The sequence below is a fragment of the Chelonia mydas genome, chromosome 9 (genome assembly GCF_015237465.2).
Source record: "Chelonia mydas isolate rCheMyd1 chromosome 9, rCheMyd1.pri.v2, whole genome shotgun sequence".
Taxonomy (NCBI): Eukaryota; Metazoa; Chordata; order Testudines; family Cheloniidae; genus Chelonia; species Chelonia mydas.
Window position 1 is genome coordinate 91701713 of NC_057855.1, and position 24552 is coordinate 91726264.

The 24552-nt window shown below is 39.9% G+C and overlaps 1 protein-coding gene across 6 annotated transcripts in view; it reads right to left on the minus strand.

Moving 5' to 3' along the window:
- The window catches only part of FMR1 (FMRP translational regulator 1), a 56505-nt gene extending 32211 nt beyond the window's left edge, over nucleotides 1-24294 (minus strand). The window contains exons 1-7 of one of the 6 annotated variants that reach the window (XM_037909544.2): nucleotides 23381-24294; nucleotides 13221-13273; nucleotides 11599-11692; nucleotides 9472-9543; nucleotides 9031-9179; nucleotides 6560-6653; nucleotides 6356-6472 (exon numbers count right to left, since the gene is read on the minus strand). In XM_037909544.2, coding sequence (XP_037765472.1) covers nucleotides 6356-6472; nucleotides 6560-6653; nucleotides 9031-9179; nucleotides 9472-9543; nucleotides 11599-11692; nucleotides 13221-13273; nucleotides 23381-23431 — 630 coding nt within the window. In that variant the 5' untranslated portion in view covers nucleotides 23432-24294. Of the gene's footprint in view, nucleotides 1-6355; nucleotides 6473-6559; nucleotides 6654-9030; nucleotides 9180-9471; nucleotides 9544-11598; nucleotides 11693-13220; nucleotides 13274-20991; nucleotides 23325-23380 lie in introns of those variants that run through there. The other 5 variants (XM_037909546.2, XM_037909547.2, XM_043522591.1 and 2 more) reach the window with 5 other exon arrangements.
- Between the last annotated feature and the right edge of the window lie 258 nt (nucleotides 24295-24552).

A 24552-nucleotide genomic window follows, 5' to 3' on the forward strand; every position in this document is an offset into this window, starting at 1 on the left:
TTGAAAGATGAGCTACTCTGGGGTTACAGAAACCCGCTCCCCTTCCCCCCCCCCCCCCCAAAAAAAAAAAAAAACAGAAAAAGTGCCCCCATGAAAATATGAGAAAAAAAATGTTAATTGCTCAAACAGTCCCCAGCTTCAAAGTTACGACTATGACAAAATGAACTATATGGATACATACTGTCCACAAAGAGCAAAAATGAAGAATCAGTTTCTATGTAAGACAATGCAAACATAGATGAGTTTGCAGAATTGAACAAGAATTCGACAGATGACAAAAGCCCTCGGGATTTTGGTACAGTAATCACTAGGGCGGTCAAGCAATTAAAAAAATTAATCACACTGTTAAACAATAATTGAATACCATTTATTTAAATATTTTTGGATGTTTTCTACATTTTTAAATATACTGATTTTAATTACAACACAATACAAAGTGTACAGTGCTCACTTTATATTTATTTTTGATTATGGGTATTTGCACTGTAAAAAGACAATATTTTTCATTTCACTTAATACAAGTACTGTAATGCAATCTCTTTATCATGAAAGTTGAACTTACAAATATAGAATTACACTTCTGCCCCGACATAACGCAGGTTCGCATACAACATGGTAAAGCTCTGACACGCTGCTCTGAGCTTTACCATGAGTGTTAAGGGTGACGGGCGGGGGGTTGGTTAAGGGGCAGAGGGTCTCGGGCTCCCCCCAACCAGGGTCTGGGAAGCAGAAGCTGTGTGTGTGGGGGGGCACTTTTGGGGGCCCCGCAATCCCAGAGTGGCCCAGGGGATTAGCAGGGGGCTGGGAGCAGCCCGCTCCGCTTCCCTCGCCCCAACCGTGTTGCTCGGGGGAGGGGGCTTAGGGGAAGGGATTCCCCCCCACACTCACTGACAGTGGCGGAAGCTGAGCAGCCTGGCCCCAGCCCGCTCCACTCCGCCAGCTCCCAGCCGCAGGTGAGTGCAGGACCTTTCCCAATCCCCCATCCTCAGCGACACGGCTGGGGCCAGGGCAAGGAAAGTGGAGCGGGCTGGGCCCAAGCCGCTCCGCTTCCCGCCGCCCGTGAGTATGGAGGGCATCCTTTCCACAACCTCCCTGCACTCACTGGCAGTGGAAAGCAGAGCGCTGCGGCTGGGAGGTGGCAGAATGGAGCGGGCTGGGGCTGCATTGCTCCGCTTCCCGCCGCTGCCGGTGAGTGAGTGCCTGTCAGGGGGTGGGGGGTGTGGATAGGGGTCAGAGCAGTCAGGGGACAGGGGTCTCTGGAGGGGGCTGTCAGGGAACAAGGGGGCCAAAGCAAGTTTGATATAAATGCGGTATCATCTATAACGCGGTGAGATTTTTTTGTCTCCCGAGGACCACGTTATATCGGGTAGAGGTGTATGTACAAAAATACTGCATTCAAAAACAAAATGTAAAATTTTAGAGCTTGTATGTCCACTCAGTCCTACTTTTTCAGCCAATCGCTCAGACAAACAAGTTTGTTTACATTTGCAGGAGATAATGCTGCCTGCTTCTGTTTACAATGTCACCTGGAAGTGAGAACAGGCATTCTCATGGCACTGTTATAGCTGTCGTCACAAGATATTTACGTGCCAGACGCTCATGCTTCAACCACCATTCCAAGGGACACGCATCCATGTTGATGGGTTCTGCTCAAAAACCATCCAAATGATGGTGCGGACTGACGCATGTTCATTTTCATTATCTAAGTCAGATGCCACCAGCAGAGGGTTGGTTTTCTTTTTCTTTCAGGTTCTGTTGTTTCCGCATTGGATTGTTACTCTTTTAAGACTTCTCAAAGCATGCTCTCTACTTCGTCCCTCTCAGATTTTGGAAGGCACTTCTGATTCTTAAATCTTGGGTTGAGTGCTGTAGCTATTTTTAAAATTTCACATCCGAGACTGCCGTAACATGAAATATATGGCAGAATGCGGGTAAAACAGAACAGGGGACGTACAATTCTCCCCCAAGGAGTTCAGTCACAAATTTAATTAACGCATTATTTTTTTAATGAGCGTCATCAGCATGGAAGCATGTCATCTGGAATGGTGGTCAAAGCATGAAGGGGCATACGAATGTTTAGCATATCTGGCACGTAAATACCTTGCAACGCTGGCGACAAAAGTACCATGCAAATGCCTGTTCTCACTTTCTGGTGTAAATAAGAAGAGGGCAGCATTATCACCTGTAAATGTAAACAAACTTGTTTGTCTGAGCTATTAGCTGAAGGAGGAGGACTGAGTGGACTTGTTTCAGAGTAGCAGCCGTGTTAGTCTGTATCCATAAAAAGAAAAGGAGGACTTGTAGCACCTTAGAGACTAACAAATTTATTACAGCATAAGCTTTCGTGAGCTACAGCTCACTTCATCGGATGAGTAGACTTGCAAGCTCTAAAATTTTACATTGCTTTATTTTTGAATGCAGTATTTTTGTACATAATTATATATTTGTAAGTTCAACTTTCAAGATAAAGAGATTGCATTACAGTACTTGTATTAGGTGAACTGAAAAATACTATTTCTTCTGTTTATCATTTTTACAGTGCAAATATTTGTAATCAAAATATACATTTTGATTTCAATTACAACACAGAATACAAGATATATATGAAAGTGTAGAAAAACATCCAAAATATTTAATCAATTTCAATTGGTAGTCTCTTGTTTAACAGTGCGATTAAAATTGTGATTAATTTTTTTAAATCAAAATTAATTTTTTTGAGTTAATCGCATGAGTTAACTGCAATTAATCGACAGCCCTAGTAATCGCCCATAGCACTTCCACAGATAAAGTCCAAACTTAGAGTAAAGAGGGGAGTGGTGCAATAGAGAATGTGAATGAGAATGTGACAATCATGTACCCTTAACAAGATAAAATGTGCACCCTGTCTCAGGGCAGTAATGATGATTCCGTAGGCCAAATGGGGCCTACACCTGTGCAGTGCAACTGACTTCAGATTAACTACTGTTACATCTTTGCATGTCCCATTAGTTTTAAATGCAGCTATACAAGTGTAACTATTGGCATAAAATGGTCTGCAGAATTTTTTTAACTGGAGATTTTGCACAAATTAAAACTAAAAATCAACTTTCAGCTCTGAAGGCAAGTTTGCAGGACTGGGACTCAGGAAAACTCATTTTGATTAGTAAAACTGAGCAAATCTGAGCTCAAATCATTGAAGTACAATAACCCCAATGAAACTTACAAATCTCCTTCCAGGGTAGAACTGCATTTTAAAAGATTATATATTAAAAAGCACTGTTTTGCTCTGTGACTGGGGTAACAATATATAAAGTGTAATTAAGGAAATATCAATGGAATCAGAAAAGTTACATGGCATCCTTCTTACAAAATCTTATTTTCAAAGAATAAAATATTGACTGACAACTATCCATTACAAAGACTTCTCATGCCTTATAAAAAAAATACAGATGTAATTAATTATCTTATGAGAGACAGCTCCGCTGAAGAGTGACTGAGTGGTACAATGCCCAAGTCTTGCATTACTGCAAGCACAGTTTTTAGGCATATGCAAAAAGTGCATTTTTTTTTTGGTCATGTTTATTATGAGGAAAACACATCTTCACTAGTGAAATTATCAAATTTAAGTGAATTGTTGCAAGTATTCAATTGCAGTTATGATAAAAACTAAATTTAAAATTTCAACTAAGAACAGTAAAAACAACAAGGAAGTTTTGCAATTAGATCATTCAGCATTTAATTCAACCTACCGCACAGAGGACAATTCTTAGGTAAAATTATGCACTATCCCCAAATGTCCAGGCGTAACAGAGCTAGTGAGAGTGGTAGCTAGCTTACAAAAAAAACCTGATTTATTTGATGACTGATAACTGCACAACAATTTTGCATTTTAGTTCCTTTGTTCTCTGATGATAGAACAAATAAATACAAAATACGTAAAAAGCCAACAACAAAACTTGCTAGCCCATGAAAGTATATGTAGGAGAAAATTCGTTTTGGAAATAAAAACTGTCTCTTCACAATTTCTACCAATAGTAAATTGGCTTGGTGATCTCCTGCGGTTCACTGAATTAGTCTTATTAGCATATGATGGATCTTTAAGACAAATACGAAATAAATGAAACAGTTATTATTCTTTATCCATCAGTTTATTTTGAATTACTACCATGTTAATGGAAGTGTACATAAGTAGCAATCCACAAAAAAACCCCTCCCAAATATCTATGATAAAACTGTTTTAAGTAAGCACTGCCAAGGGATAGGATATGTAAAAATGGCAAAAAAAAAAAAAAAAATGCATGGAAAAAGATACTTTCTGGTCACTTAAAATCATTTAAGCCATTTAAAAAAATAAACTGTTGATAGATATCATAGCCAAGTTTCATCCCACTATACTACAGCTATAGATTTATCCCACTATTATAGTGGATTCTCAACTGTTTTCCACCCAGGACCCCAATTCCATTCATGGTTTCTTGTCAGGATTCACTGAAATTCCCCAATCCTTTGAGGTTGCAAAGAGCTTCAGAACTGAAGTAACAAGAGCCAATGGCTGGTTTTGAGTGGAAGCTGAAGGATGTCAGTGATAGCTGGTGTATGTCAGGAGGAGAGAGAATTAAGTTTAGGAACAAGGTGTTTCTGCTTCCTATCCATACAGTTATTAGCTCTGGGGAAGTAACACTTCAAGAGGCTGTGTCCTGAAGCACCACTTCCCCAGGACTTCACATTGCATGGGACAGAGAAAAAGAATGGTGCAGTGGGGCTCAGGAAAGATCAGCAGGACGTTGAGAGTGAGTTGCTCTTTTCTTAACTCATGGCTTGGTGCTAGTGCCTTCAAAATTGTACTACTCTTAGTTTCTCAACCTGTGGGATGTAACTCAACAGCAACATTCGTGTAATTCACTTGAGTTGTGAAGTCCTGCACTATAATATGTTTCATTAAGCTAAAATGAGAAATTAAAACCTCTGAAAATATAGGCTCTAACATAATAGAACAGAGGTGCCATTTCCCAATATGAAATGTTACATAGTAATAATGGTACTTGACACACAGTTCTTGTCAGTACATCTCAAAATTCTTTACAAATATGGACATTATCTTTGATTTACACTTAGGAAAGTAAGAAAAAGTTCATTCTACTATACAGCGAAGTAAGTATTTGCTTGCCCACTCTTTTCCCACGTACAAACACAAGTGAGCTTTCCAGCCACTCAACACACTCTTGAATCATAAGAATACAGTATGTCATATTTTTTGTATGTTGATTTGTGAACATTGTATCTATCGACTATAAATACTATCCCCTTTGCTTGGCCAACATCAGTAGTCTCATCACTCCCTTCATTTTCTTCTCCAATTCATTGTTGTGCTCTCTTTTATACCACACTCTAAAGCCCTTCATATTCCAGACTCCCACCCTAAACATTTTAAAACCTCATATGTAAACCTGTTTTTTCTATAAAAGAAAAGGAGTAGATTTATATACACACAGACCATGAAAAAATACACATTGTAAGGAGAGTGATCACTTAAGATGAGCTATTACCAGCAGGAGAGTGGGGTGGGGGGAGAGAAAACCTTTTGAAGTGATAATCAAGGTGGGCCATTTCCAGCACATTTCCAGGAGTTAACAAGAACCTCTGAGGAACAGTTGGGGGGCGGGGGGGGGGGGGGCGTTCTTGTTAACTCCTGGAAATGGCCCACCTTGATTATCACTTCAAAAGGTTTTCTCTCCCCCCACCCCACTCTCCTGCTGGTAATAGCTCATCTTAAGTGATCACTCTCCTTACAATGTGTATTTTTTCATGGTCTGTGTGTATATAAATCTCCTCACTGTACTTTCCACTTTATGCATCCAATGAAGTGAGCTGTAGCTCACGAAAGCTTATACTCAAATAAATTTGTTAGTCTCTAAGGTACCACAAGTACTCCTTTTCTTTTTGCGAATACAGACTAACACGGCTGCTACTCTGAAACCTGTTTTTTCTATGAGGGCTACAAACATTCACCCACATCAATGCCATGCTATAGCCACAGCCACCTATATTTAAAAGCAAACATTCTAAATTATCACAGATCTCTGGATTCCCCAGCATAGTGTTCTCAAATCTTGGCATTTTAGGGTCCAATCCTATGAAGCAATTATTCACTCCTACACATACCCCTGCTGACTCCAGTGGGACCAGATGCAAGATTAGACCCTTAAATTGTAAACTGCTCTGTCAGGGACTACATCTCTACCTGCACCTGGTAGAACACTGAGAATACTGGTACTTAATTATACCACCACCCATGTAAAAAACTCCTGCCAGCTATAAATCACAAGTGTTTTCAGTACAGTATTCAGGTTATCTGATGGAGAAACAGACAACATACCTCTAGCTGTTTACTAGCTTCTTCATTCCTCAATATCAGAGATAACTTGGTGCGAAGACTTCGAAAGTGCATATCAATCAGCATATTTGCTCGCTTTGTTGTTACTTCATTGATGGACTACATTATTGATAAAAAACAAAATAGTTGATAAATCCACTGTTCAAACAAACCCTTACAATAGGTAGTTAGGGAAATAGTACTTACCAAAATGATAAGCTGATAGTTTTCAGAATCATATATTACAGAAAATGCTCCAACTGCCTTTTTGAAGTCTTTGTGTGCAGACTCTTTGGCACACCTAAGAATAAAAATGTTACATATTTACAGAATGTTTATTTGATGTATTTGTGGCTCAACCATAAAATGTATCATCTTTGAAACTATTAATAGTAAAATATTTTCTTTGTAGAACACAAGGGTAGTTCTGTAAGTATGCTAAGTTAATATCTGAAAACTATAATTCCACTGGCACAAGTAGATATGGTAACCAGCACCTTTAAAGAAAATATGTGAATAAAAAGCTAGTTCAAATCTGCTGTGTGAAGAATCTGAACTTAAAGATACTCCTTTCTTCTGAAAAGGATGTAGACAATCTTTGGGGGAGGGGAGGTGGGAAACAAAGGGGAAGGCAGAACTTCCTTCCTGATTCAAATATAGAAAATAGTAAAAGGAGATATTCCAACTGTTTTTCCAGGCATGCATGCATGCATACATGCGTAATTTCTGAAGATGCTAAGCAAGATTAAAAGATTAGTGTTCCAAGTATTTTTTTGGTCTTCACAAGTGTGGGTATGTGCACACTAAACTTGTTTAAAGGATAATATATTTCTATTAAATGAACATTACTGATAGTTGATGATAGAAATATAATTTATTATTTAAAGAAAAAATTAAGTAACTATTATTAATTCTAGCGGTTGTAGTAGATTTAAGACTTAACACTTTGGATCCAATTCATTCACATATCAATAAAGGCTTCCCACACAATGACTCGTAACAACCATCAGAAAGTGTCATTAGAACCTTGAAACGTAGGTCATTCTTTTGGTCTTATGTAAAATATATATTTCTTCTGCATTTCTGAATGTTAAGTTTTGTCATTTACATTTTAATTACATCTGGTTACATGTCCATATTTCTGTGATAACGACCACATTTAATTTTGAACAATTTATCATAGTTTTCACAGATTGCTCTCGCCACCTACTGTATCGGTATAAGCAAATCCTGAACTCTTCATCAAGTGATTCAGGAGGGTTCTCTTCACAAAATAATCTAAGATAGGTGGTGTCTTATATAAATAATGGTTGAATATTAAGATTTTTTTCACCCATTTTTCCCATAACCAAGCTTTATAGTCTTAACTTTGTACTTCAGAAAAATATTTACTAAACTCTATCTAAACTGTATTAAGTACAGTTATTCTGCATTTGATTGATTAGTTGAATTTTCAATTAAATTTCATAAAACAGAGAGGCTTCAAGGAACTATTTCAATAGAAGTGCTCAGGTTAAAATGTCAAAGGTTTATGATTCACCAGAAATCTGAGATGAAATTATTTCTGTGTAATTCACTGCAGCTCATATGTTGTTCCTGCACACGACAGATTCATCTAACACTGCTTTCAGAAAGTGAAATGATGAGCTTTTTAGAAGAAAAACCATTAAGATCTTCTCTTTAAAAGATTGTTTAATCTTAAATATTTAAAAAGAAACCCAGCTGTCTTTTTTTAATGTATCTGTTAGGACGGAGGATTTCGGATTCTATATTTTGCCTGCCAGAATTGATGATACAACAAATGAAAGCACTGTAAATGCTTTCAAATCCAGTTCTCTACTCAATATAAATGAGTAGCAGCAGGGTGCTTAGGAGTTCACTAAGTGGACTACAGAATATTCCACTAAGCCTATAATTTTGAAGGTTGGGGAATGTTATGCAATAGAATAGCTTCTTTCTATAAGACCCCTTCTCCAGTTCTGTTTTGGGTTATCTTTTAAAGCTACAAAGGGAAGTCAGAGTTTCAACCGAGGTTTTTGAACTACATTCTCCGGAATTTTCAGGTAATTGACATGTCAGTATTCTAGAAGAGTCTCACAATTAGTTGTTCTTATTTCAAACCAGTAGATAGTAAATCAGTAATGGCAGAAACTATTTAATTATTTCATCCATACATTCATCATTAAAATAACCTAAACTTAATAGGCAGCATGGGATTTTCCTCAGCCATTAAACATGTATTTATATAGACACTTGTCATATCCAATCTGCCTATCAAGTTAAAAAAATATAAATATTTTCATGTTGTTTTCAAATAACTTGATAAGATGCATTCAATTCTTATCAAATTCATTTTTTCCTATTTATATCAGTAAACAGTAGAACAATGAAACAAAAAACAACACATGGTTCTATACCCTTCAAGACTATGAAAACCCAAAAGAAAAAAAATTCTTTATTTCTGCAGGCTTGCAGTACCACTTCAGACATTATTTCCTGAAATGGGTCCAAACTGTAACATTGTTAGTAATGTCTACATTTTCTGCACTTTCATCTGATAAATGTAGAAAAATCTCATTTAAACTATTAATGACAATTTTCAATTCCCTCTTCTCTGAGTTCTTATAGTCAAGCAAAATTTCAAAATAAATTATGTATATAAACAGATTTGTACTTACATTTGCCTTAAATCTTCTGGCACTTCCAGTTTGATCTTGTGAAAAGTATCTTTTGTTGCAGGTTTGTTGGGATTCACAGATCTTAAACGCTCAATTGTGACAATTTCATTGTATGTAGCATCACAGGCTGCATATTCTATTACATAAAACTGATATAAAAAATAATAAAATCATCCAAGCTACATGTTTAATGACAAGAACAAGAATTGTGCTATGACTGCATTGAGTGTGAAGTATTCTTTAATTGCGCAAATAAACTGCACTTTTTTAGTTTTAGGTAAAAAGACACTCCTAATCAAACTTCCTACTACGGGGATAGCCTACACAGTTACTTAAGAATAAATTTAAAAAGAGAAACAACTTCAAATCTGATGTCCAGACAGTTGCAAAAGAAAAGAGAAATACAAGAAAATTGAAGTGTGTATGTATATATATTCCTACCTCACCCTTTATCATTCTCACTTTAGCCAGCCACCAGCAACATGGTTCTTTTTCATTTGCTCTGGAATAAACCTAAACAAAAAAGTATAATGTACAACACTGCAAGATGAGAACTGCCTTATATTAATAAAGAAATTTGTGTAGAATTTGCATAAAGCACATCACAAGTCATGACTGATATTACCACTCCTGCTATGCAAGAGCTTTTCAAGCCAGTAAATTATATAGGATCCATAAAATGTAAACAAAGTGCCTAGTTCAAACACCATAGCAAATATAAAATTATAGCCCATATGAATCAGCAAAAAAGTCAGGACAATCCTGAAGTACTCAAAAAAGCAAAGGAATTCAGACTTATAGGCCAGCTAATATTTCAATTTCATCTATAACTCTTCTAATTATATACAGGTATTGTACGGGTCATGCCAGTGCACAATATTATATAGTCAGCAAATTGACATATAGAACCTCTCTCATAACATCAATAAAACCAGCTTTATACTAAAAAGTGTTGCCAGGATAGCAATGTCAATTAGGGATGTGATGATTTTATGTTATTTTTTATCCATCATAGCTATGTGTCAAAAGCCCTAGTGTAGACATAGTTTTATCAGTGAAGAAGTGGTTTTGCTGGCATAGTTTATTTTGCTCTCTGAACCAAAATAAGCTATATTTCCATATCAGCAAAACTTTTAAATTTAGACAACGTTTAGGAAAGGAGTAAGAAGTTTAAACTTGTAAAATAAGGAAGTCGGATGGGTAATATTAGAGTGACCTTAATTTTTGTATATTATATTTTCTTAATTGTAATTCTGCAAGATTGAAAGAAGAAGTAATATGTTTAATCAGCCAATTGTTAACTCTGGCTTCAAAACAACTTCTTTTGATTGTTGCTCTTTGTGCCTTTGAAAATTACCCCACCCTCAATAATACCATACTATAACCCAACAGTTCTCAAACTGTGGTTTGGACCCCAAAGTGAGTTACGACCCCATTTTAATGGGATCACCAAGGCCTGTGTTCGACTTGCTGGGGCCCAGGACTGAAGCCAAAGCCCGAGGCCCACCACCCAGGACTGAAGCTGAAGCCAGAGTGCTCCAGCCTCTCCTCCCCCAACTTGGGGCTTGGGCTCCCTCTGCCCTCCCCACACTCTGGGCAGCAGGGCACCGGCTCTCCCATACACACTTGAGGTAACAGGGCTCCAGCACCCACCCATCCGGGGTCATGTAGTAATTTTTGTTGTCAGAAAAAGGTTGCAGTGCAATGGAGTTTGATAACCACTGCATAATCTATCACATTACTGCCAACATCCTGTGACAAAAACAAGCTTTAATTTGCATACAATTACACGAATTTGCACAAAATACTGCCCAATTGCGCAAATGGCTCCAATTTCCCATAAACCCTGAAATGAATAGTTCTGTGCCCCTTCAGAAACAGATCTGCCTATCCCCAGCTGTAAGTCAATTATGCAATCCAAGAGCTGGCCCTGGGTCAATTAAACGTGTGCTTCCCAGCCCCACATCAATTAATTCTCAATAAGTCGCACAATTATTTCTGAGGCCCCTGCCCACAAATCAACTCTGCATTCCCAGTCAATCAACTGGAGAGTGAGGAAGACAGCTAAATCACAAGCAGATGGGTTTCCCCCAGAGATCGAAAGGAAGGTCTGAAAACCCATCAAGTGGGCAGGTCTGTTATCAATGGGCACTATAGTATTTTTTAGTACATATTACAAAGTTGCTTTTTTATCTTGAGGTTTTATTTTATACATATAGGCCCTGTCTATACTGCTGAAACAGTTCTGGCTAACATGATTCAAATCCAAGCACATACTAACACAGTTTCCTTCATCAATGAAGACATGAGGATCTAATTTACAGCACTGTTTGTAAGCCAATTGCTATCATTACCATGGAGGTCAGGGAAACAACTGTAGCATACAAATCCCTCAAGTGTCAAGGATGTGGTTTACAACTGTCAAAAGAAGCTCTTAAATAGACTCAGCATTATCTTCTATAATGTTTGATATCAATGAGATGGCGTAGTGTTCTACTTATTCCCAGTTACTTAGCTGACATTCTTTTCCTGTCACTAAAAAGGTACTGTTTAAAACATAATACATACCTCTACTTCATCACTTTCATTTATATCTTTATTATAGCCTGCAGGTGGTGGAAACCTCACATCATGGAATGGAATTTGTCTCTCTGGCTGCCAGCTGAAAAGAAAAATACAGCGATAGATTGGCCCATGTACTTTCACTTTCTTTTTAAAAGGATGACCACAAGTGTTTTAGACCTGTAAAGTTCACATCTTTACTTTTCATACATTTTCACACAAAAACTTCATGAAATTTAAATTAACAGAATCTACTATAGAAATGTTGCAAAAAAAGTTTTTAAAATGTAGTTAAGCATCTTAAAACTAAAAGTAGTATTAAAACTGTATCAGGGATCTTACCACAAAATAATGCCCCCCCCCCACCCCAATCAGTATTTTGCTTACAATACTGTCAAACAACTAGAAGTTCTATTTTTATACTAAGCAAATTCCAAATTCTTCTATTTTTGAATTTAAAAAATATTCCAAACTTTACTGAGTAGAACATATCAATAAAGCTGATCATTTAAAGGTGTGGAGTAAAGTATTGAAGATTTCATCAACTTAAAAAATATGCATCTTATAACCAGGTTAACATGGATATTCAAGCACAACAGCTTAAAGAAAAAGACAGCTTGGAAATCTAGCTTTTTTAAAAAAGTTAAGTTTCAGATTTTACATCTTATCTGATTCTCACGTCAACTTATTTTGGTTTAACAATCACATTTTTCTGTATCTTTAAATAATGTGTTTTTCTCTTCCCTGTTGCCATTTGAAAGACCCAAACAAATTAATAGGGGAAGTTCAATGACTTTATAGGAGAAACAGTAAAATTGACTATACACAGAGTATTGTACAAACTAAAAACAGAAAAAGAACTCTCTCTAATTTTAGTAAACAGTGATAGTATGTAAATTATTTTTTCACACGTAAGTATAACTTAAGTTAAAAGCTTCCCTTCAAAATGCACTCTTTCCTCAGGTCCTATAACACCCATGCCTTTAACAGGAGCTAGCAAGGAATGTCCCAGCATACACTTAGTGATGTCACCTCAACCACAAATATATGCTGGAGAGAGTTTATAGAGGCACATGTGCATTGTTTTCCTCCATTAAAAAACCAACAGATACATAAATACAGAATATTACCAAGATTTTCTCTTTTACTTGCCTCTAAGTGTATGTATTCTTAAAAAAATGGAAAGGGGTGGGTAGCACATGGATTTCTTGCAAGGGGGGCTGCCAGAGGCCTCAGTGTTGATGCTGTTACATTTTAAAATCAACTCAGAATAACTTGGTGAGTCTAACAAGTCTAGTAACAAGAGATACAGGTTGAACTCATGGAACTGATTCTGAGCCATCCAAACATAATATATAACATTAGTAATACAGCAATGTTTACCTTTGTCTTTAATAAAACAAACTTATTTTATTACATCTTTCCTAAATAAAATTTTAAAATAAAATACAATAGTTTTTATTGTGAAGAGCAATAGCATAAGCATTCAGATTTTAAATGTATTAATTTTTTTTACCCATACTGAAAAAGGCACTATTTATATATTACTAAGTTAGAGACACATATTAAACAAACACAGTATTAGATTTAAACGTTGTGAAAAACTATAACATCAGCAGTACACTTACTTGTTTTCAAATGCAACTGTAATGGAATCTTCATGTACATCCTTTACAAATGCCTGTATGAAAAAAATAGTAGAATTATGGATAGCGCCTATATTTTAAAAATACTGCCATCTTAAAGCTGCTTTTTTCCACTGACACCACTGAAACTCAAAAATTAAGTCTGTTTTAAAATCATCTCTCTCTAATTTTGCAGTATTTTCCTAGAAGATGGGACTATAGAGACAAAGTTGCTGACATCTTTGTACTCCCCTGGTTTATGGGCACCAACCAGTACACTGATGTGCTTATGCAGTACTCAAATCATACATGCACTATTTTCTTTTCACTTCTTAAAAGGAAGTACAGAACACTTCAAACAGAATATACAACAGAATGTATAAATGTTAAATGTATTATGTATAGTTAATATGTTGTGTTAAATAAGGTTTGCCTAAAATTCTACATTTCCTGTAGTTCTGACTGTAGAACTGTGGTGTAAATCAAAAATCCCCAAAAATTTTTATTCCCCACCCCCATATCCCAGTACTCAGCTCTCTGAGTTCCCTCCCCAGCTCCCTTCTCGCCCCAAAACAAGTTCCAGTAACACCAACAAGACCCAGTTATACCCAACTCACCCAAGCTTTAGCCAGATTCCCTTCAATGCTATTGCCTGGCGCTCAACAACTTCCTTTCTAGATTAATTAAAGTGGGACACACTATATCCTTCCCTCCATTTTCCTCCTGAGGTGGTGGCTCTGTAAATATTTCATCCCTAAGCTTCTCCTTTGGGATAAGAAGGAAAAGACTTTAGAGGGCCTACTGAACAGAGAACTGAACTGTGACTTAGGAAACCTGGATTCTATTCTCAGCTCCACCACTGGCCTGCTGGGTGACCATGGGAAAGTCTCTCTGACTTCCCGTGCTTCACAGTGTTTACGTTTCTCTATCTGTAAAATTATGATATCGATACTCATCACTTTTGTAAAGCACCGATGAAATATGTACTGATGAAAAGTGTTACATAGAAAGTTATGTGGTATTATTCAGAGCCTCCAGATAATCATGGTTATGTGGAAGGGAGAAGGGTAGAAATTTTGAAATTTCTTCCACTAACTAAATGCCTACAAAAGAACTTTTGCAAGTGTCTAAAATAGAAATAAATAAATGTAACTGTTGAAAAACTATGATAATTGATGATAGGCAGCATGGGTTTTCTGCTTGCACTTGTCCATATAAGAAGTTGATTCATGTGTGTATTCAGGAAAGTAGACGGGGAAGAGGGACATGAATGAAAGGACTCTGCTAGTTTGTTCTATTAACAGTGATGGCATTTTTAGCACATCAGTAAAATGAAAATAATCTTGACCACTGACAATGTTCAAGATTATTTACACCAAATATTATCTGGAACATTTAACCTTCCCCCAATTTTGAGACTTTTAGTGAAACGAGGGGACACTTTTATAATTCAGATTCCACAGTAACTTCACTTTTCTTCCAAAGCAGAAGCACCTAAGTATCAAACAAGAGAATCGAGAGTGACTACTGCTAAAATGAAGTGACATAGGTGTACATGAGTACAACTGTGATTCTAGCAGGAAGTTCAATACTGGCTCAATAACCTGCAATGAACTAATAATCTCTTCTGAGCTCAGGTCAAAGCAAAGTGAAAAAGAGCAAAGCCACCGTTAGTCTCTGGAGCCCCTTTCGCAGTATGCCCACCCTTTAAAGCACTCAAGGAACATTAAAGGAACCATTAAAGTTATTTATATCAAAGTACCTTCAGAAAGGACACAAATTGGTTATAAAATTTGGCCATATCACTTACAAAGGCTCCCTTTCCATACATACCAAAAATACAGTTAATATTTTTCTCTGGCATGACAGAAAACAAATCTAACATCAGAGCTCAGCGTCTCACACATGCTGAGATAGGTATAGAAATAGTATTTACATAAGACAACAGAACTTTAGGTTCATACACACCCATATGGGTATTGCAAATTTTGCATACATCTCATATCCATCTTTGCTCTGTCTTGGCTTATGCTAAGTCCAGGACAGCAGCAATTAAGGATATGCATTTGACAAATCTTAGGATAGACTCGCCCCATTCTGAAACAGTGAACACATTTTCAAATGTGTGTCACGTGCAGGTCTGAATCAGCTATTGATCTAGATCAGGGATGGGCAAACTTTTTGGCCTGAGGGCCGCATCGGGTTTCTGAAATTGTATGGAGGGCCCGTTAGGGGAGGCTGTGCCTCCCCAAACAGCCAGGCATAGCCCGGCCCCCGCCCCCTATCCGACACCCCCTGCTTCTTGCCCCCGACAGCCCCCCTGGGACTCCTGCCCCATCCAACCCCCCTGTTCCCTGATGGCCCCCCGGGGACCCCTGCCCCATCCAACCACCCCTTCTCCCTGACCCCTAGCCCCTAACTGACCCCCCCACCCCATCCAACCCCCCCTCTCCTTCCTGACTGCCCCCCCCAGGACCCCTGCCCCCATTCAACCCCCCGTTCAACCCCCGTTCCCCACCCTCTGACCTCCCCAACCTCTATCCACGCCCCTGACCACTCCCCGAACTCCCCTGTCCTCTAGCCAACCCCCCCGCTCCCTGCCCCCTCACCGCGCTCCCTGGAGCACCAGTGGCTGGCAGCGTGGCTGCACCAGGACAGGCAGCTGTGCCGCGCAGCACAGAGCACCAGGTCAGGCCGGGCTCTGCAGCCCTGCCACCCAGAGCATTTCCCTGATGATGAGGTGAGGCTGCAGGGGAGGAGGGACAGCAGGGAAGGGGCCGGAGGTGAGCCTTCCGGGCCAGGATCTCAGGGGCCAGGCAGGACGGTCCCACAGCCAAATGTGGCCCGTGGGCCGTAGATTGCCCACCTCTGATCTAGATATTAACAGACATGGATGCCTTGACATCTGAAGTATACTGTAATCACTACCACACAATGTATAAACCTATCATTCTGCAGAAAGGCAAAAGAACAGGTCTATGTACTATTAGTAATAGTCACCTATGCAAAAGCACAGATAATCTTATCAAAATTATCTGATTACATCATGAAAATATACATCTTAAATCAAGAGCCCCAAACTACTCTTGAGGGAAAAAGTAAGAATGACAAATACCAGTGCCAGCAGGAAGAACCTGAACTTCTTAATTAATCTTTTTGGTTTTCTTTGAACCATAATAGGATGAATGCTATATGTCTTTTTTAGAATGAAGAAACACTGAATAGAAGCCTTTCCCTTTACAGTGCTGAGCCTTCGCCATCTTTAAGGACTCCTGAAGCTGTTCTAAACACTGAACATGGTCCATGAAAAATACAGGAAATGGCATGGAGTGAACTGGGATAGGGTTGGGTGGGAGCAGAGACAGTAATTGGCTCTTCTATCCAAACTCAACAATTGCTAGAATAATGTGTTAATTCCACCCCATCCAATAAGGAAACGGCCCAAATAGCCCTAGAAAGGGAATTACAGAAAGAAGGGTAGTCAAATTGAAGACAAGCTCTGTGTTCTTAAAACAATCCATCAAATGTTTTGCTTGGAAAAAGTGAAGGTCACATGAGCAACTGATTAGGACAATAACCTTTGGGGGGGATGGTTTTTCCTTTCTTCTCATAGGCTTTAGTCTGAAATTCAGGTAGGTTGAATGGTAACCCCATGCCATAGTTACTCTCTGTGGTAGCAGAAAGAGGAGGTTGTTGAACCTTTCTAGCTTGATTGAAGATGACTCAGAGATTGTGAAGAGGATTTAGCATCAATTATTTTCTTTGAGTCTCATCTGTTTTCTTACCATACACATTTTCCACAGAAAGGAAATTTTCAACGTGGCTTAAGCCTCAACCAAGAGACATGAACACTTAAAGCCAGGAACACTGAAGAGCAATACCCATATGTAACTGCTCTTGCTGTGATGTCCATATGTGTGGATGCCAAATCTGTCTAATGTCTTTCACTGTCTTCCTCTGTTCCTCTATCAGATGGCCCAGAGGAAAAAGCACCTAGTCCCAAAGCTGATATAAAGTTAAATGTTGATGGACTGCGAAAACTGGAATATAAAGATGCAGAGATATGTATATCTCAGGCTCATAGGTGTATAGGTAAGGAGAGATGGAAGACTAGCCTGAGCAAACATGCATGACAGATAGTAGAGTGTGAAACATACTAAACGTAGAGGGAGACTAAGATGAAGGAGAACAGGGGGAAGATAAAAGGTTGGAGTAGATATAACATCAAGAGGAATGATGTTCAGAAAGAAGTCAGGGGAGTGGGGAACAGACCATGAGAAGAACATTTAGATTATTCGTGGCCATATCAATTTTTTTTTTTTTTTAGGAACTAATGAGCAGAAAGGTTTGCCCTTACTGCTCGAGAGCCATAGAGCACAAAAACAGAAAGCACATAATATAGAGCAGCCTCCAGAAAATTTGAAAATAACTAAAGTTGTTCACTCTCCCCAACATGAAAAACTTAATGTGGTGCACTTTCATCGTGGCAACTGAACAACATTAAATCCCTGTGCTTGACATTAGTAACATAAATAAATACATAAAACCTGTCCCTGCAACATATTGATGTTACTGGAGGTCTCAAATGTGTCAACATTCACAAACTCTGCAAAATAAAGTTTTACTTTCAGTGATCCAAATATGGCCTAAATTTCATTATTAGTCATTTTACAAATGTAAAAGTTATGCTACTGTAAACACCAATATATATATTATTTCAGTGCCCAAGAGTATGCTAGGCATGTCACATGAACAATTCAAGATATGGTACCTGTCCCAAGGAGTTTAAAGTGTAAAATCAGATGTAATAACTGGAGATCAGAAAGAAGGGGCAGGGAAGGGGCAAGAAAAAGAGCAGGGATAAAGGTTATGGTAAGAAAAATGTTCAGTTACTCAGTATGGCATATGCACATATTGACCATACTATTAAATTAAGTGTTAGGGGGGTTAAATTAATCATTTAACTTGCTGCTCATGGATGGCTGAAGTAATTTTTTTCTTCAAAGGAATCAGAAAGAGAAAAGTGAGCCAATTTGGGTAACAAGCCTGGGAAAGGCATTCCACATAGAGTAGCAGAATGGCAAAAAGTCACAAAGGAGCATCAGGGGAAGGAAATAAAGGGAATGTCCAGGCTGGCACCATTAGAAGGATGGAGGGGATGGGAATTGACATAAACGGAGACAAGGTTGGAGATATCTGTTTGGGATGAATTATGTAACCTTCAAAGAAGGGACAAGGAACTACAATATGGAGCCGGGGGGAATTCTGCAGGATGTGACGGGATTAAAACAACAAATGACAAAGATTATTTTAACATTAGCAGTTTGGATGGAGACAAGTTCAATATCCAGAAATCGAAAATAAAAATTGCAGTCATTGACGGAATGGACAAGCAATTTAACCATTAGGAAAGAAAAAAAGGGGCAGATTTTAATATTGTTATGGAAGAAGAAATGGCAAGATTTGGCCACAGACAGGAAGTGGATGGAGAAGTCAAAAATGGATCCACGTTACAGACTGACAGGATGCTAACAGTATATCAATTGCAAGAGATAATGGAGGTAGTGGAGTGTCTTTCAGGAAAAGCAGTCAGTATATTCCAACCCCACTGGCATAGGATAGATCCCATTAAACAGCTGCATACAACATTTTCTTATCTAATTCGAATAATTGAATATGCTCACAGCTAAGTGTTTTTTTAAGTGACCTCTTTGGTCACTTGCAACAGAAGTCCCACAGACACACCTACTTTAGGAGAAAAAGATACCAAGTTTTAATCAACATATTATGTTGGCATCAGTTTTACATGTGAGACTAGTATTATGGGAGACAGGATTAAGCTATATAGTTTTATAATGCATTTAAAGATTATGAACACAGTAAAAGACCTAACACTGGTAATTTTCAGTAAAACTAAATAAAACTGAAACAAGTACACTACTGAATGTCTTACTTTGTATACTGTATTGTGCCTTCTACCGCATCTGTATTCATTACAGAAAAATACTTATGGATAGGTATCATGGTTTTCAAGATTGAACACAGAGCTGGAAGTCAAGAACTCCTTAGTTCTAAATCATATTTCCATCAATAACTCAGGGAGCAGCCTTCAACAAGTCACTTAACCTATCTACAAAATTAGGATAATAAAAATTATCTACTTACTTTGTGGAGGTGTTAGAAGGCATTAATATTTGTATAATTCTTTGAAAATATAAAGTACTAAGATATATTAAAATCAGTTCTCTAATATACTGTAGAAAAATAAACTATAGTTATATTATTAGCAGCATCCTTTATATTTTCCCTATGCAACTGAAATGAACACCATTTTCTAAAACTGTCACTGTCCTCAACTGCAATTTTTACTTCTTGAAGTACATTGACAGGGAATAAATGTTTAGAGGGAAGGACATTAAAACATCACCAATTATTTTGTATATGAGGCTGCAGAACAAGTGGGTTAAACCCGCTTATTAATTTGTTCCCAAGTGTAAATTTTCCATTAGATGTAAATTTTGTACCATGACACCCCACACTGAAACACATACCATGCAAAAACTGTAAGTGTACTTAAGTATTCCTCTGTGAAAATAAAACACTGTACAGCACATATATATTAGTGATGTCCGTGTGACGAAACGCATTTATCTTGCATCTTTGACTATTTTACCTGCACTATGCCCATTAATGCCATATCAGCCAGCACTTAAAATTTTTAACCATCCAAAGAGATTCAGGTCCAAGCCACAAAAGTCAGGCTGATTTCAAATATGCCTAAAGTTCATATATTTTCAAAATCTGAGGTTTTGGGTCAGGCTCTTCTACAGCTACAAACCTCTGAACAGCTTTAAAACAGCCATTGAAAAAGAAATATACACACAAAGTAGTGTAAAAAATGTTTTCTATCCTCAAACATGGAACATCCACCCCCAGTTGAACGGGTCTGAGTGACAATGGGACCAGCAACTGTTCTAAGTTCAACATCTCATGTCAACAGGGATCGCTAGAAATAAGCGTCCTACATTTCATATGTGCTGAGCACTCTCAGCTCCCATTGCAATGTGAATAAGAGCTCAGAGTTCTCATCACTTCTGAAAAACCAGGCCAGAGAGCTTTACCCATTTGAAAGCTAGAAATCCTACCTTTTACATGTGATTTGGTACTCGTTTCTAGCTATGACAGGCTATGAGGTATCTGTCCTTAAGTTTGTGACAGTAAGATTTATAAAACCTATTTTAGATCATTAAACAAGGTGTATACTGAAGTAAATATTAGATGCCAAACAGACCAAGGCCCCACTGTAATAGACACAGTACAAACAAAAGCTTCCCCAATTTTAAGTTACCCTTTTCCCCTCCACTAATACAACTGGACTTACAGTATTAAAAACAACCTTGGCGTCTGGTAAAGGGATAAAAAAATATCCAACATTTTTAAAAGCTCTCCATTATATTACTAAAACATTTTCTTTTAATATATATGGCATAAAAGTAGTATTACTGATAGTTGGTGTTACTGGTATGATGAGACTACTGACCTTCATTTGGGATAACCCAAATAATTCTTTGTAAGCTTTGCCACTCATAAATACATGGTCATTCCCTAACTCATGCCAGTAAATGTCTTCATCCTTTGTCTTGTACTCCATACATACTAGCATGTACCCTGATTTAATGTATTTACAGTATTTTTGCTAAGGGTCTTCCAATCAGAGTGAATTAAGGTGGTTTTATAGTACTAATTGTAGGATGATCACTAGATATTAACATACCATAAAATGAAATGGGATGAACAGTTTTACAATATTATAACTCTAGAGGGATCCATCAAGATGCTGCTTGAAGAAATTTCTTATTTTCTCCTTGGGACAGTCTTGTGTTTAAGCTGTTCTGTTCCTGGCCCCCATCAGAAATTTAGTATGATGTTAGGCAAGCCATTTCATTCTGTGCCTCAGTTTCTCCATCTGTAATATAGGGATAATCTGACATCTGACAGGGCAGCATGAGAATTAATTAATAAGTGCAAGGGGCTTGGGTATTATGGTAATATAAAAAAAAGATATAACTAGAATGATAAACTATGCCTTTTCTGTTAAACACTAATCTTAGAGTGTTGTTTTCTCTAAGTAATCTTTGCATCAGAGTTGATCATTTTGCTTGCCATTTTAAACCTTTCTTATTTACCCTTCCTATTTGCTAAAGAGAGCTTATATGAATTCTAAAATATAAGAAAAATATAATTTTCTTTCAGAGAAATGTTGTAAAATAGTCTGGATGTACTAAATGATGTTCACATTTAGTAAACAAACTCTCAGTTTATGGAACAGATAGAGTAACTCATGAACCAATGAAACCTTCCATTCATCATATACCTAACTTGTTCTGGGACCAGAAATGTTGGTAATAAAATAAAATGTGCTGGGTTACTTGATCACCTTTTTTTTTTAATTATTATTATTAGTCTAGAGTAAAAAAAAAATTGAAGGGATCAAGAAATTTACAATATTTCCCAAGGGGAGAACTTTCTGCACCGATGTCATTCAAATAAAGTACATGAAATTGACTTTATATCTTCTCTGTCATCTTGTCACAGTAGTATATATTTTTAATCAATTATTAACCAGAGAGTACATGTTTTAAATGACCTCTTTCTATAAAGCCTGCCTATGATATATAATGCATTTAATTACTGGTGCACAATTAGATAAAAAGCTACTGTCATTTAAAAACTCTTTTTAATTCCTAAAATGCATACTTCATATTCTTAGTTATCTTTTGAACAATTATCATCAACCCCATAAAGACAAAGAAAAGAAAAAAGGGACTTTTGTGAGTGTTCAATATTTTATTTCCTGGTACTTCTATACAGATCTGGGATTTCAATTGGAACACTCCAGACCCAACAGATGCTCTATTTAGCACTCATATATTCTCTCCTTACTATGAAAACACATGAGATGGCATCAAATATGAAAACATCTCCCTCCAGATATTTTAAGGAAAAAACCAAAGATTTTAAACAGAATTAACTTTTAAAAATCTGCATATACTGGCATCATTTTAGACCACTAGAACTCAATATTATCTAGGTCCCTGACCCTCCTTCCTACCTCTCACATGCTATAATATGTGATAAACTATTCAGTTCTATCCATCTCCAGTTTATTAACAAACACAGGACACAACTGAATATTAGGCCCAATTCTTGAAGGCACTAAGAACATCCAACACCCATATGAGCGGAGCGCTCAGCACCTTGCAGGAACAGGCCAGACCCATTATGGTTAACTGTATTTTGACAAAGGGCCTGAATCCACTATAGCTGACTCCAATGGGAGTAGGCCCTAGCCCAACGTTTTGCTCATGGTTTTGGTTTTTTTAAATCTTCTGGATCACAGACCACTGCAACCCAAATGATGTTCTACCGTAAACTGACCAATGCTCTTCATTTCATGTAACCCCCGTGGCAACAACAACAAGCAGGAATAACTGGCAGTGCCCGTGGTCCACCCTCAGCGAAGGCTCTCCCCACCACCAATGCACACACGCCACCACGTACACATCCAACAGGCTAAACCACGTTTTCAACGGGAGACGTATTTGGTCAGTAACGTTTCCAGGACCTCGGAGCAGGCCTGAAGGCCAAGGGATGCGCCAACCCCAGGTCGGCGCGGGCATCCCTGCCCGCAGCATTAACAGCGCCACCGGGAGCGGCGTTTCATCCCGAGAGCCAGTTAACGAGCTTCCGGGGGGGCCCCGCCCGGCAGGGGCTCGCCGGGGTGCGACGCAAGGCCCCTGGCGCGGAGGCTCTGCTCAGCCGCGGATCCCCCAGCGCGCTACGGGGGGAGAGGCCCAGCCGGGCCCTCTTCATCTTCCCTCGCACCGCGGGAGCGGCGAGCCCAGGCCTCCCTGCCCCCACAGAGCGAAGGTCTCATAGGCCCGAAGCCTCCGGGCCCCCGAGCTCCCTCTGTCCAAGGCGGCCTCCCTCATTCGTGCCCCCGCCCCACTCCCTCCCCTCAGGTGGGGGGGGGGAGGGACCGGCTCTCCCAGGCCGCCGTCTAGCCCAGGCCTCTCTCCTTTCCCCAGCGGCGGGAGGAGCCGCCGCCTCCTGCCCGAGGCCCCGCGCTCCCTCCCCTGAGGCCCGGCCCGGGCGCGTGGTACCTTGTAGAAGGCCCCATTGGAGCCCCGCACCTCCACCACCAGCTCCTCCATGTTGTGCCGCGGCGGCTCGGCGCGGGATGCCCAGGCCCGGCGCCGCCTCTCTCTCTCCGCGGGAGGGGGGCCTCGGTTCGCTCCGTAGCCGGACGGGCGGGGGCGGGTCGGCTCCGTTCCTCGCCCGCGGCTGCCCGGAAATGAAAGCGAAACGGTCACCACCCGGCGGCGCGCGGGGAACAGGGGAGCGGGGCGCCCGCTTAGAATGTAAACATTAAACCCGCATCACGTGACGGGCTCCGCTGGAGAGGGGGAGGGGCGGGGAATTAACTCGCGCGAGCACGCCCCGCTCGCGGCCACCTAACGGCCAGCCGGCCGCACCCCGCCCTCACACACACACACACAGACAGCCGCGCTAGCGGCGGCACGCAACCGAACCTCACGGCGCTACGGCGTCCCACCCCCTCCGCCCGCGCTCTGAGCGACTGCACCGCTACCCAATGGCGGCACGCCATCGACGCGTGCGGCGGCCAATGGGAACGCCCGTCGGGGAGGCCCTGTGACTCGGGAAGGCGCGGGCTGCCATGGGCTTTCAAAGGGGCCCCTCAGCTCCGTGACCGGCCCGGCCCGGCCCGGCCCTCCAGGGGGGCCTTGGGTCGAAGGGTTGAGGCGGGGGGTGGGGCTTGTCCAGAGACATAACGGTGATGGCGGGGCCCGTGGGACGGGGGCCCGGAGCGGGGGAAGGCGGGGGGAGACGGTGGCTGAGGAAGGAGGCTTCCTGCAGCCTGGGGAGCCGCACGGCTGGTGCCGCGGGGCGGTCTGCGGGGGGCGCCAGGGCCTCGGTTCGCAGGTATTAAAGAAGGCCCCTTTGCAGCTGCGTGGTAAGCTGGGTCATCAGCTGACTCGCGCGGACTAACAGCGGGGTTTGCACTTCCTGTTTGGCCTGAATGTCAGACCTGGCAGCTGCTGAGATCTAACCCCATCTCCGTTCCTCATGCTGGGGGCGGGGGCAAATGGAGGGGGGGCCTTGGGTCTGGTCCCTGCCATTTCTCAGGAGCTGTTTCTCCTTCTGGAATATTTTAAATGTTCCGCAGATCCAATCTGCAAGAGATTTTCGGGAGCCCCTGTTACCTACAGGTGGCATTGTTGGGGAATAAAGTGTTGGTGGTATTAAGTAATTT